This window comes from Antennarius striatus, chromosome 22, assembly GCF_040054535.1.
Source record: "Antennarius striatus isolate MH-2024 chromosome 22, ASM4005453v1, whole genome shotgun sequence".
Lineage (NCBI taxonomy): Eukaryota > Metazoa > Chordata > Actinopteri > Lophiiformes > Antennariidae > Antennarius > Antennarius striatus.
Genome location: NC_090797.1, coordinates 5,714,327 through 5,727,951, shown reverse-complemented (window position 1 = coordinate 5,727,951; position 13,625 = coordinate 5,714,327). Strand labels below are relative to the sequence as shown.

Here is a 13,625-nt window from a genome sequence, read left to right as displayed (position 1 = left end):
TAATGAAAAGGGTCTGCAATTAACATCTTGAACATTTCCAGTACAATGATACATTTTTAGCCAAATACGTGCTGTGCTCCCTTGAATTGAAATGAAATCAACAATGAATGTGAGAAAAAGACCCTTTAAACTTTGTAGTTTTTTATTTTATATCTGGCCTCAAACTGTCCTTGACGAATACTTTGCTTCCACTTTTCCCTCCTTTCAGATTTTAGATAAAAATCTTGCAGTTGGGCTGTCACATGGGGTTTACAGAAGTTCGTAATCCATCTTTAAAAGATGGTTACCCAGACGGAGTTCACGCAGAGACAGTTTTACCTTAAAGCTTTTTCTGTCTATACTTTCATACCAAGCCTATTTCCATTTTGTTTCTGGAGAGTAAGCAGAGAGGGAACTTCAAGTAAATACCCTGTAGCTGTCAAAGTATAACGGTTTGTCATGACACACTTTTCCAAGTCTCTCTGGTTAGCAGACAGCAGTTGTTTCAAGTAATCTCATCCAAACGGAAACTTAGATTTTATGCAGCCACAACTTTAATCAACAAAAGAAGAGAAATAAATGTATCCAAGGAGCACATTAGCCTCGGCCTTGCATTTTCATTCAACAGTGGAGGTTCAAATGTGTTCCCCTGTCATTTTTATAGCTGCATAACTTCTGTGAATATCTTCCTGGTACCATATGAACACCAGCAATTGGGTGAAAGTTTCAAAAATTGATCCAGCAATGCAGGGAGCCACATCATTCCAGTTTAAATCCCAGAAAAGTCCGTCCCATGTGCCTGTGAGAATCCAGGGCTCAACATCCAATCTCAGTATTCCCACTCCGGTGCCCTCTCATCTTGTAAACACACGCATATTTGTACACTTGGAACCAAATCTGCAGATCCACATTTCATCTCTTAATGCCCTCAAAACCATGATCCAACAACAAACACTACTCTTTTCTTTCTTATTTTCCTCCCTATGTCTACTTGTTGTGCAGTCACAGCTGCCAGCATTTAATCCTCATCTGATAGCAGTGATTTGGGTTTCTAATCTGTTTTTAGGAAGAGAAAAGGCAGACATCAGTACAGAATGCAGAGAGGGCACACACACGCAGACAAACACAGACACACACACACACAGGGACGATACAATGGATGCAACAGAGCCACTGGAGGACAGCTAATAAATGTGCTTTGTGGAAGACAACAGTTTTCATCTTCTCCTTTATGACCTTCCATTCTCTTCCTAGTTTTTCTGCTCTTACCCAACAATCTATTAAAGAAAGGTAAATATACACTCCGTCTCCTCAATTCATTTACATAGAGCATAGTCCACACATTTAATGACTTCACTCCTAATACAATGATATTTTCTGTCAACGTTAATTCAAAAATCACCCCTCCTCCTCTCCGCTCACAAAAGGAGACGAGTGATGATATCTTCTCCAATATTCAGGTCAATAACGCCGTAATTGACTCATTATCCTCCTCTGCAAAAAAGATTGGTGATGATTCCTTCTACCCGTTTTCCTCTCTGCATTTTACAAGAGCTGTGTTTAAGTAAAGTCTTGTCAACAGTGTTTTATACACTCCATCAAGCACTTATGTTAGGTTGTGTTACAGCTGGGGAAGAGCCGACAAAACATTGTGTGAGATCATTACCGAATGATGGGGTAGCACTGATGGGGAGTCACGCACCGATAGAGCAGGTGTGCATTACAGGAAGCTGATTCAAATGAGGCTGATTTAACTACGGTAGTCAATTATTGAGAGAAAAAAAAAGCTAACAAACCACTTTATATTGACTGTTTGTTGTGAGAATCTATTCTAGAAAATACAACAAGTGAAAGTATTTCTACCTCAGCTAAATATCATAAATACCATAGGTATGTTTACAAGGGGTGAAAAGCAGAAATAAGTCTTGTTATGACTCAGGAATTCTATTCAATCTGTCACTATATCTATACAGTTATTTAGAATTTTTAGTCTGAGAGCAGTATTATGTCTAGATATGTCTTAGAATTGCAGCACATTTTGAAAAATGTTTGTTCATGTTATTTATCGAGAGGAAATTTAAAAAAAAAAAAAGTTTCTAAGAGCCAAGAATTGGCTGGCTTAGTGTCAATGTCATTTGAATATAGAGTACTTGATTTCACTGTTGGTAAAACACAACAGCGGTTTGGCTTCAACGTTTATAGACTCAGTTATAATGTTATTAGGGAAAAAAAAAATTATTGAAGAAACGTTTAACCAGACCAATCAGGTCATCGTTCGTGTATTCAATAAAGAAGGTGATAAACTGATGCATTAAGGAAAGAATACAATATGTCCTTGAGATTTAACTTTCTTTTCCATCACTGCAACTCTGAAAAAAGATCCAGGTATATATTAAATGTAAGACATGCTCAGCATATTATATCATACGCTTTATTTGATGCATCTTGAGATCTTATAGGAATGCACTGTCTTGAAGAAATGGATGACTTTGTTCATCCCTTCACAAAATAAATAACTGAATATCTTCTGTTTCAGGGAATGCATTTTCACAGTTTCACAGAAGTCAAGCCAGGCCATCCGGTTGTCTCAGATCCACGCTCAACCTGTCCAACCGGCAAACAGGAGCCCCCACCGGTGAACAGCGTGTCGCATTCCCTTCCTACCTTTGCCCCCATGATTGACCTCACACCCCTGGACTCCACATCCTCCCCTTGCTTGTTGGGACTGACTTGCCTCACCCGTCTCCCTCACACACACACTCTCCACGGCAAAGCAGCATATATGTCCTGACAGAAGTAACAGCTCCCATTGTATCACCTCGCCCAGCAGGTGTCTCGACATATTATACCAGAGGAAACAGAATTGTTGTGACACTTGCAAGTGTTCGCACTCACTTCGGAGCGATCATATCTGCAGGGGGAGATTCCAGCACAAGGGCAGACTTAGAAAGTAAATTAATATTCCGTACATGCAATTTGGCAGTGCAATTTTGTCTATTATGGTGAATTTGGGTCAAAATCTGTGGGGTTATCCCCAAAGACAGACCTGCGATGAAGAGGCACAAAAGGAAATTGGACTATTTTCCTCCACCTTCATCCCTCCAGCTGCCTGTCCCTCTGCTAAACGTCATTTTCAACACCGCCCAAATGACTAGATCTTCCTAACCCATGCCACCTTCACACTTTTTGGACACTCTTGCTCTCCATGCTTATGTCACAAAAAGCACTGAGACCATGAATATAGATAGGGAAATTGGAGAGCCCCCGTGGCCAAAACATCCAATTAATATGAACTCAGAAGCCTGCAGAAGCTACTACTACTGTAGTGCTGTACAGAGCATAGATCCTCCTACACACAGCACCCAGCAGGTATAGCCCAGTGAAGTCTGGCGTTCTGCTCCTGCACAGCTCCATTAAGGAGCTCCAGAGAGGTCACTGTAGGTCACCGTGACACCACACTTCTCTCTCTTTCAAAATATTACCCCTCAAATGGACTTGTGACGTCTCATTGGAGATACTTTAAACACTTCCAGCTTCACTACAAAGTGTGGTTTAGATTAGATGGACATTTGAGCATTACTCTCCAAGTTAAGCGGTTTCAATCGGTATTACAAAATAAAGATTTAAAAACATGGATTTGGAATATTTTACCAAATATGTCCCCTCACCCCCAAGGAATATACAGTAGAGAGAAAAACAACATAGAAAAGGTATTTTTGAAAAAGAAATTAACTTAGATCATCAAATTATATTAAATCAAATTTCTTCTGTCTATATTTATTTATGTATTTCTATTTTTCTCTTTATTGATTTGTTCATCCTTTTATTCATTCGATCTATTTTCACATTTATTTTTCAGAAGATGCATCACTTTCTAGCACTAATAAGACTGCAAATGATTGGATGTATGTTTGGAGACATGAAAACGTCCTCTATCTTGAATCAAAGTTCTGTCGATTAATCAAACGGTCATATTCTTATGTCTTGTATGAAACTGAACAGGATACTTCTGGTTCAATCAACAAGTTATAAAAAGAAGTTTTCCTCAGAATCTAACTGTTGTATTTTCTCAACCTACACAAACTTATTAATGAAAATTAAAGACATGAATTAACACATAGAAGGACTTCCCATAACATGTGAGGTTGATTTTAAACATTCATTCTTCCAATCTCTCTAATTCTTTCTCCTCTGTATAGTTGACTCAGTTTTGCCTCTATGTATTTCCCATTATTTAATTGTACTTTATGTTTGATTATTTCTGCAATCTCTCAATGCCATTCAAGATTGTAAAAAAACGCTTATAAAGGGTAAAAATTAAAATATGGAAGGAGTAACGCATGCCTGATTTACAGCACAGCCTGTGCTTTATGTTACAGTGTGCAGATGTACTGTACTTCCTGTATTGGACAGGCCTCCCAACTGAACAGCTGTTAACTATTCCCAAGATTGCCTGGGAAACTCTGCAATGGAAAATTCTTGGGTTATTCCATGTTCCAAAGAACTGTGGGGAAGTAATACAGCACCGGAGTTACGTCGTTACTCCCAAATTTTATTTTCACAGAGGGACGAGGGCTTTTTTTTTTTTTTTTTTTTTTTTTTACCGAGGAACTACAGAGGAGAAAACTTAAACCAGAAACTAAACCAACATGCAGAGGCCACACATAAGCAAGGGGTCGTATTACACCCCCTGTCCTGCATCTCAACCTGTCTGAGTTGAAGTTCTGTCTCCAAAGACAGAGACATGCCTAAATATAACCACTGTTGAGACGAGAGCAACGGAGAGTAAGTGGGAGAAAAAGGCGGAGACAAGGATAGGTTTATCTGGAAAAGTGTGATTGTACACCTGCTAGCAACTCCTTTATGCCAATATGTGGGAATCTCAAAGGAGTCATTTCCATCTGTTAGATGTATCATCTTCAAACCTCCTGGTATGATCAGGGTCATGATCCAAGTTAGATCTGTCAGTGAATTACAAGCAAAATAGAAATTATTAACTCCACTTTCCTTTTTTTCTTTCATTCCTCGAAAATATATGATGCGACTTTTTGAATCTGTGCAGCTCTCCTAAAGCAAGAAATGTCAGCAATGCCCCGCAATTCAGTCGAGACACAATAATGCCTTCAGCTTTTTCCTTACATAATATGAATACAACTTCATTTGTTTAAAAGAAAGGAAATGCAGACACACAATAAAAGACCAGGAAATTGGAAATTGCGATTGTGGCATAAATTCATGCAAAAGCAAAAAAATTCAATCGTGGAAGACAACTTTTAACTGATTGGGAATTGAAAAATAGTCAAGACAGTAACAAAGACATCAAGCGAAACTTGAGTCTAAAAACTCCACTGCCACAATGGAAATGACACTGAATTCATGAAATTATCAAAGAAAGTTATGATAATAAATAATATCATAATGTTATTCGAAGATTTTCTCAATGCCTTAAAAAAAGGACGAAACCTATTAAATACCTAAAGCAACATGCTAACTGGATCAATACTACTCGCATATTTATTCTATAAATGTGGCTCTGAAGGCAGGAGGATCTTAGCTGTTGAATAAATTCGGCTAATGCACTCATTTCTTACACTTGGATTAGATTCAAAAACTGATTCTGCATATCTTCACCATGAAATTGCGAGACAACCAATAGAATATCAAGAAATGCTCACATTATTTCAAAAGTTCATGCAAATCTGTAATGCCTTGTCTTCCCTCCAAGACTGTAACCTGTTTGTTTAGAACTCACAGCTTAGATATTTTTACACTATCCCTGCTTACAAACCCATGTTGGTTTCGGTCGGATGAAGTGCCTCGTCGTATTATACCCTCTGATCGCCAGAGACGAGGCCGCAAACGCAAGAAGTGCAGCTCTTTAGCTGGTTGAGCATGAAATCTAGTTAGCCTAAAAAAAAGCCAGCGAGTTTAGGAGAAGTGGAGCAGAGGGTGACAGGAAATGTGGAAATGGGAGGATGAAGATAAAATATGTCTTTTTGGTGGCTAAGGCCAAAGCCAAGAAAGAGGCATATGGTCGTGTCTTGGGCTGAATGGATGAATTCCACACACTGACAACGATTTCTTTTGTTTTTGAGTGTGAGGGTGAAAATGCAGACAAGCATGCATGTGGATTTCATGTGGCAAAAACGTCTCTCGGCAAATATTATGGTGAAGGCCAAGAAGTCTGGATTTTCTTTATGTCTCTCCATCTCCATCTTTTCCATCCGTCGCCTCGGATCTCCCAGTGTGCTAGCTGGCGCCAAGATCTCTGGGGCGCAGTTTATGACATCAGACTTTGCATTTCAGATTCAATGATGTTAATCATCTGCCCCCAGGCAACAAAAAAAAAAAAAAAGAGGGAGAGATAAAGAGATACATAGGGAGCCGGATAGAAAGGGAGACGGACGGAGAATGAACATGACTAAAAGGGAATGTGATGAGGAAGAGAGTGAGAAGGGATGGAAGGATGGAGGGAGGGCCGGAGATAGGGGACATGAAGATCTGAAGCAGACAGATGCTGGCATGCGAGGTTAGAGATGGAGCCCACAGATACAGTCACACATGAAGCCATGAGACAGGGAGGTGGGGAGGACAGTTTGAAAGAACGAGGCGTACACGGTCTGTTTTTAGTCACAAAACACTGATCTACTGAAGACCTTTGGTGTTCCTGGGTTTCCTGGAGCAGAACAGACTGGTCAGTCTCTGCATTCCCAGCCCTTCTAGTATCCCTGTTTTGCTCTGTGACTTTCACCTTCAGGAGTCAACTTGAAACTTGTCACTCAAGATCATCATCACCACCAAGGGTTCACTGAGCGTAAGATCATCCGGGTTTAAACACAGGGGCTTAGTGAGGATGGGAGGATTTGTTGTTTGGTTTTGTCCTCAGGAGAGGGGATTTGTCATCATCAGTAATGGATATGACATGCACGTGAAAACAAAGACTATTAGTTTCTTTGTTTTGTTTTTTTAAATTGTCCTTTCAACAAAATTCTAACATTTTCTGCCCAATCTGCAGATGTCATTATTGTCTGCCCTGCTCACATGTCAGATCTACTCAGAAACTCAACCATGCCAGTGGAAGTGGGTCTGCAGATTGCCAAGCCTGTGTGAACATCATGTACACAACCCGCAGATCAATCCACTTAGTGCCCATGAAATATTGGGAGTGGGCAGGTCACTCTGCTAGTCTGACATCATTGTACTCAGCCATTAGGCTGAGTGCCATCGTGGCTCATCATCGCTCACCAGGCCCAAACTTGGGTAGCATTCAGAATTGTTCTGCCCTACCTCCGTTAGAACCATTTGGAATATCGTAAACCTGTTGATTAGAGTGTGAGGAGCAGGATCGCCCACCTACGTGTTGGTTTAAATTGGGAACGATATTCCTCTGTGTTTAAAAATATCTGCTAAATTTGTCAGTGTAGCATGCAAATGTAAATATTGTGCCAACCATATATATATATATATATATATATATATATATATATATATATATATATATATATATATATATATTTAACCTTTCCAATCATTTCCAGCTGATAAACTGATTTGTTTCCAGAGAAGGTTGTGACCTTTATGTGTAGTTTTTTTGTTGTTGTCTGAATCAGTTTAAACATTACCATATATTCCTATTATTTTCTCCATTTGTACTTGAAAGATTACACACACCCCCATTAAACTGATTTAATCTATTTCATTTTTATGACGCCATCCAGACAACAAGTGCATCTGCTCTATGGAGTGCTCTGCCCCAGCATCGACTGTCATGTAAGACTAAATCAAGTTTACCCTCAATAATCTTCTGCAGCATTAAACGTGTTTTTGCTGTCTGTGTGTGGGGGGGTGCTTCAGAAAAAAAAGTTTTGGCTACATGACATTCAGGCCAGTTCACACTATGATTCATTCCCCCATCCTGTCACTGGGCTGCAAGCTGGGAACCAATGGAAAGCAGCTTTAGAGATCATGTTTCACGAGGTAAAGTTATATCCCAAGTAATGTGCCATCATCATCAGCCGGCTAGAAGGAGGCGCTTTCTGCTTATGCTGGGACTTCTAGGATAATGTTCCACCAACTGCGAATAAACCAGTCTAAAAATAATTTAAAAATGTCTTTCTTAAAAGAAAGAAAATACCGCATTTATTTATCTTTAATTGCACATTTTAACTGAGAAATCTAGGCTGTCATCCCTGCTCCACAGCACATCATCCTCGACTTTCTGAAGCCAACAGGCTGTTCTGGAGCTGTACTCACATCTGCGCTGTTGGAAATTGTTCTGCCGACACAGTCGAAATGGTTGACAGGAGTAAAAGTAAGCAGACTGGGTAATCCATAGCTTTGTTCATTTCTCCTCAAACCGGGATCCAAGCAGGAAGAAGATGCACACAAAAAAAAAAAACCCCAAAAAAACAAAAACAAAGAGGGGTTCACAAATCCACAGTGCTGTGCGTACTTCTCAGGCAAAACGCCTCACACCGCCATCGGTGCGCGTTTGGAAACAAATCTCGTCTGGTATCTGTATCCCCCCCACCAGTGTAGTTGGGGAGTGTGCTTTTTTTGGTTGTGTATGTGTGTGTGTGTGTGTGTGTATGTGTGTGAGTGTGTGAGTGAGCGTGCAGTGTCTCAAACTGTGATAGGATATTAGAGCAGATCTACGGCGTGTGTCAAAAAATAAAAGGAGAAAAGGGGAGGGCGCACGGAGATCTCCAGCCCGGCCGGCAGAGCGGTGCCAGTCCGCACAACAACAACATATTGAACGTCATTTAGTGAGTTTTGCACTGTTGAATGCATGAACCTGGGTTTAAAAGTGGGAGCGTTTAGATGATTTTTTTATTGAAATTGAATGTTTTCCGAACGTGTTTCTGTTCCGCTCTGTAGATCTGAGAATCTTGACAAAAGTAGGGAAATAAAACTTGAGATTTACGCCCGACACAAATGACACGACAACGTAAAGGGCAATTGTGAAGTGCGGATAACTCATAAAAATATCTTTAGTCTTTAGGCTCCTGACAGGCTAATGGGATATAGGGCGCCCTCACATCCCATAACAAAAAACACGCGTCCGTCTGCTCTTTTCATTTGACTGCCACCCTCGATCAACCTTAAATGACCTCAAACTGATTATCATGCTGGGGAAAAAATCAACCATTATAAATGCATTTTTGATTAAAGCCATAATTAAAGTGTAATAACTAGTTAAAAGTATTAATAATCTTGTAGCGTAGTTTTATAACCCAATTTGTGCACGATTTCCCAAAGAATAAAGAGCGCTCCTTCCGCCTACATCCTTGAGGACGATGATACCAAGCAAAGTGGTGCTGAAAGCACTTCCAGACCCTCATCAGGTCTACAGTTCACGTCAGATTAAGCCAAAAAATCACAAAAAGAACTACACTAATCTAATAAAGGTTCACAATTTTATTATGTATATCATTATTAGGATGCATTTAATTTTCAGGACTGCAGCACATACACTTATGCAGAAATTTGATAATTCCACTTGCTAAGGGCTTTGGCAAAATTAATATGAAATGACATTTCTCTTTGGTGGGACTATCAGCAAGCTAAATACCAGAAGGCTAGATACAGTATTTTGTAATGAGTTTTCTCTGCAATGCCTATTGTCTGATACAAAATTAATCTCTGACTAATTTCCTCCGAGCTCTGCTGTTGATATAAAACCCCAAAGTTATTCTTGAGTGAAATTCTGTTTGTGTTAAAGGGTAGATGTAGATGTGTGTAATGACTTTACATTAAGGGATGAACCAAGTGTCCTCATGCGAGTATATGAATCAAACAAATAGATTTATTGTGCAAATAGCCGCACATTTCCCGTCTGCTCCTTTTTCGCTGTGGCTATGACAGTGAAATGAAAGCTATTGTTTTAAAAACAACAAAATGCCTCAAGCCGCTTATGATAAAAATATAATTAATGTTATATAGCAATAGTTTTTTTTGGAGTTTTTTGTTTTTTAAAAAAAAGAAACACTGGTATCTGGCCATTAGTTGTCATACATGGAAGTATTTACAATCCCTAATATTGATTCTGTTTTCAAAAAGGGGGGCAATGCAAAGATTATATAAGATTCACACAGGAAATTTGTTTGTTTGGCTGGTTTTAAACTGTGATATGTCCCTGAGCTCTGTGGTTCTCCTGAGCTCTACACAGCATTTAGTTGCTTTTAGCATATTTTGATTTGTAGTCTGCAACTTTGATGTTTTGAGTCTCATCAGTAAAGATACTCTGAGTAACCTAAAAACCACCAAACAGTAACCATACAAAATTACCAAACAGCCAGTGAACACAGCTGACCCTTTAGCCACTATACTGTATATGCCGGATTGGCTTATATAGCTGGAATACAGTAGAATACTTCAATACTTCAAATACTTCAATACTTCAACAATAAATGTTAACTATTTGTCTCCAAATCCCTGCAACATGCACTCAGCACCTGTATATCGTGTCCCCCCCCCACCTACTGCATTTTGCATCCTACATTTTGTATTTAGTATAGTTATTTATAATATTTAAGTATTTAGAATAGTTAAGTTATGAATGAACAGTTTGAGACACCACCTGCCGGAAACAAATTCCTCGTCTGCTTTTTACAAACGATGGCCAATAAAGCTGATTCTGATTCTGATTCTGATACAGTAGTTTATTATGATTTCATGTGAAGTGTGCCATGCTAAAATGTCAGCTATGAAAAAGGTCAGTTAAACAGTTTGCTAACAAGGAGGAATTTATTTTCTTTATCCTGTTTATAAAGTTGTATAATGCGAACAGGTAATGTTTATGATTGTCTAGATACTTGCAAGCCTGAAAATGAGTAACAACACTAGTTAAAAACTGGGGGAAAATCATGAAAAGTTTTTGTTTGTGTTGTTGAATGCAGCTTGCAGAGACAGTTTTGTTCTTGTGTGGTTCAGCTCTGTTTTATATGTCTGTTGACCACTGAAGAACATTTTGCCCTCAGGTCATTTTTCTGGAAAAGAGCAGAAAAATAGGTGAAATCAAGAGGGCAAGGTTTTGTGCAGCAGAGAATGACAGGAGTTTCTTGTAAGGGCAATGTTTGTGAGTCTGTGTATGCATGAGTGTATTTGTATGTGTGTGCAGGTGTGGCCTCTATCAACAGCCTACCACCCCACCCACCTGTCCAGGGAATTGCATGGCTGCTGTCGCCTAGCAACCCATTTGCCAATTCCTCACAACCAAGTCACAGGGCTGTTGTTTTTTCCCCCGAACACTAAACGAATGTGTTGCACGTGTCCACTCAGAAGGCAAGAGTGCAAACCATTTATTCACAAATCTGCCAAGGAAGTAAACATGAGTCTTTAAATCTAAAAATTGTTTTTAAGGTGAACATTCCCCTTTTTAAATGTTAACAATCTCCCAAACTTATTCCTAATATGAAAGCAGAGAAGAGGAAAATTGCTTAATAAAAAGAATTAATTTTTCAAAAAGGCAGCAGCTCATTAAAACACATTTGGAGGGCAAAGGCTTTTATATTTTATTCTAATATGAAATGCACCCGTGGTCATTTTCACATCAAATTATATTTAAAAGTCGAGCAAAGAAGGCAAAAAGTACCATTGTTTCTGCCAAATCTACATTTTTTCTGGTTAAATGTTTGCTTTTCTGAATGCAGATGAAGCGTCTGTCAAATCCCACTCCAGTCTGAGAAGCTGAAATGTCGTTGTTACGTCCTCTCATTTTTCAGCATCTTGCAAAACAATTTGTGTACATACTGCTGAGCATTCACAAACAGGCAAAATCAAGAAACTGCACTTGTGCAAAATACTGACATTATCCAGCAACCCCATCCCCCGACAGGCTGCCAAATGTAATTCATTTATTAAATTCTGCAGGGGGCGAAGTATGTTACCCTGGCAACAAATTATCTCCAAGTTTAAAGTTTAATCGCATCTCCCTTCACGGAACGCCTTCTTGGCAAAGACGATGGCGCGTATGTTTTATGTCTGCACAAGCTGACACCAATACATTGTTCATTATCTAATCCAGCTGTTGTTAGCAAATATGGTTTATTGTGGAAGAACTGAAAAACATTATTAAAAAAAGATTTATATAAAGGTCATTTATAAAAACAGTCACATCATTTTGGAAATTAATCATTTTCTTGTCAAGAATTGAATAATGAAATTCACAGTGTCAAATCTTTACGAAGCTACTCTCAGCAGCAATTTACCTTAGCTTAGCATAAAGAATGCGATGGAAAGAGTAGTAATATTGTCAAATGTTGTGAAAGTAAAGATTGTGGAGACATTTAAACCACCACCCCTATAAGATACTTTTTTGTCTCGAAATTATGCAGTAAAATCTTTTATGCAAGGACTTGGACGCTGATGTAGGCAATCATAAAAAAAGTCTAGCACCACAGTATCCTCCTTTGTGTGCCTTGTTGAGTCAGTGATAGCGACTGTGTTTGATATGATGTCTGATTCAGGACACGGGCAGCCTCAGTCCTCTCTGTGCACTGACTGATCACATTAATATTAGTGAAAGCTATTCTGTCAGGAGGAAAAGTTATGGACCGGCAAAGGAGGGCCTTTGGGTGAAAAAGGAATCCAGTGACAGGAAGGAGGCTCTGGGGGGAATTCGAGGTGATTGGACATGAACTGTCTTGGCTGCCTGGTTCAATCCATTCTTTACTTCTAAAATCTCACTTCTCTTCTCCTGAATGAAGTTATATCTCCTCTACATATGTGTGGTCATTGTATAGATGGGCTATGTCACAGTGCATTAAACGGAGGCAAAGTCTTTGCTTCAGAATGTCAACAAATGTATTTTCTGCCCCAAATATATGTACTTTGCAAAAATATAATCATCTATACCTTTATATTGTAATATTTGTTGCACAAGTAATACAAAATTGTATTTCTAGACCCTGAGGTTTTTCCAAATGTCCCTTGTTGGGAAGGAGAACAAATTTAGTTGAACAGAAAAAAAAAAAAGAAGCTCTGTTCATTAAATCATTATCTGGATGGTTTCTATCCTCTCTTGTTGTTGCGCTGTAATTGTATTAGGGAGTAAAATGGTTTGGTGCATCCAGCTTAACCCTGTGGCAAAAGATAATTACAAAAGATTAGTATCCTGTATAAACCAAATCACCTGAGGTCTCTTCTGGCAAACCCTGACCAGCTGTAAGTCAGCAGTGCCATTATTACTTCTGCAGAAATGTGTTTAGGCAAAATAGTTTCCGTTATATCTATATATCATTTTTCTATTTGTGAGGTGCCCAGTTGCAAAGAATGTTTCACATAAACACAGTCATAAAAAAATCTCTAGTGTATGGGTTCACAGCTGCCATGAGCAGAGACAAAAGCATTTGTTTTATATCAGTTATGTAGGGACTGGGTTGCGTTAAACCTCCTTGGGTTGAAGAATCAACTTACCCCCAACCCAGAAAAAGAAGTATTCTACTTATTTCTGGTAAAGAGCTATGGACTGTTATTCTCAAGCCAGCCACTATGCAGACCATTCATATGCAAACCATTCTACTGCTTGCTGAAGATGACATAAACAAAACCACATCATCTGCAAAAAACAAACAAACAAGAACCAATGCAGTCAGAGACCGCAACATCCCTCGACACCCTTGAATTCAAAATTTTACCCTGACTTA

At 39.0% G+C, this 13,625-nt stretch overlaps 1 protein-coding gene across 1 annotated transcript in view; it reads right to left on the bottom strand.

Annotated features, from left to right (window-relative positions):
- LOC137589113 (voltage-dependent calcium channel subunit alpha-2/delta-1-like) overlaps positions 1–8,541 on the bottom strand; it is a 69,945-nt gene extending 61,404 nt beyond the window's left edge. The window contains exon 1 of the mRNA XM_068306599.1: positions 8,233–8,541. Coding sequence (XP_068162700.1) covers positions 8,233–8,324 — 92 coding nt within the window. The 5' untranslated portion in view covers positions 8,325–8,541. The remainder of the gene's footprint in view (positions 1–8,232) is intronic.
- Between the last annotated feature and the right edge of the window lie 5,084 nt (positions 8,542–13,625).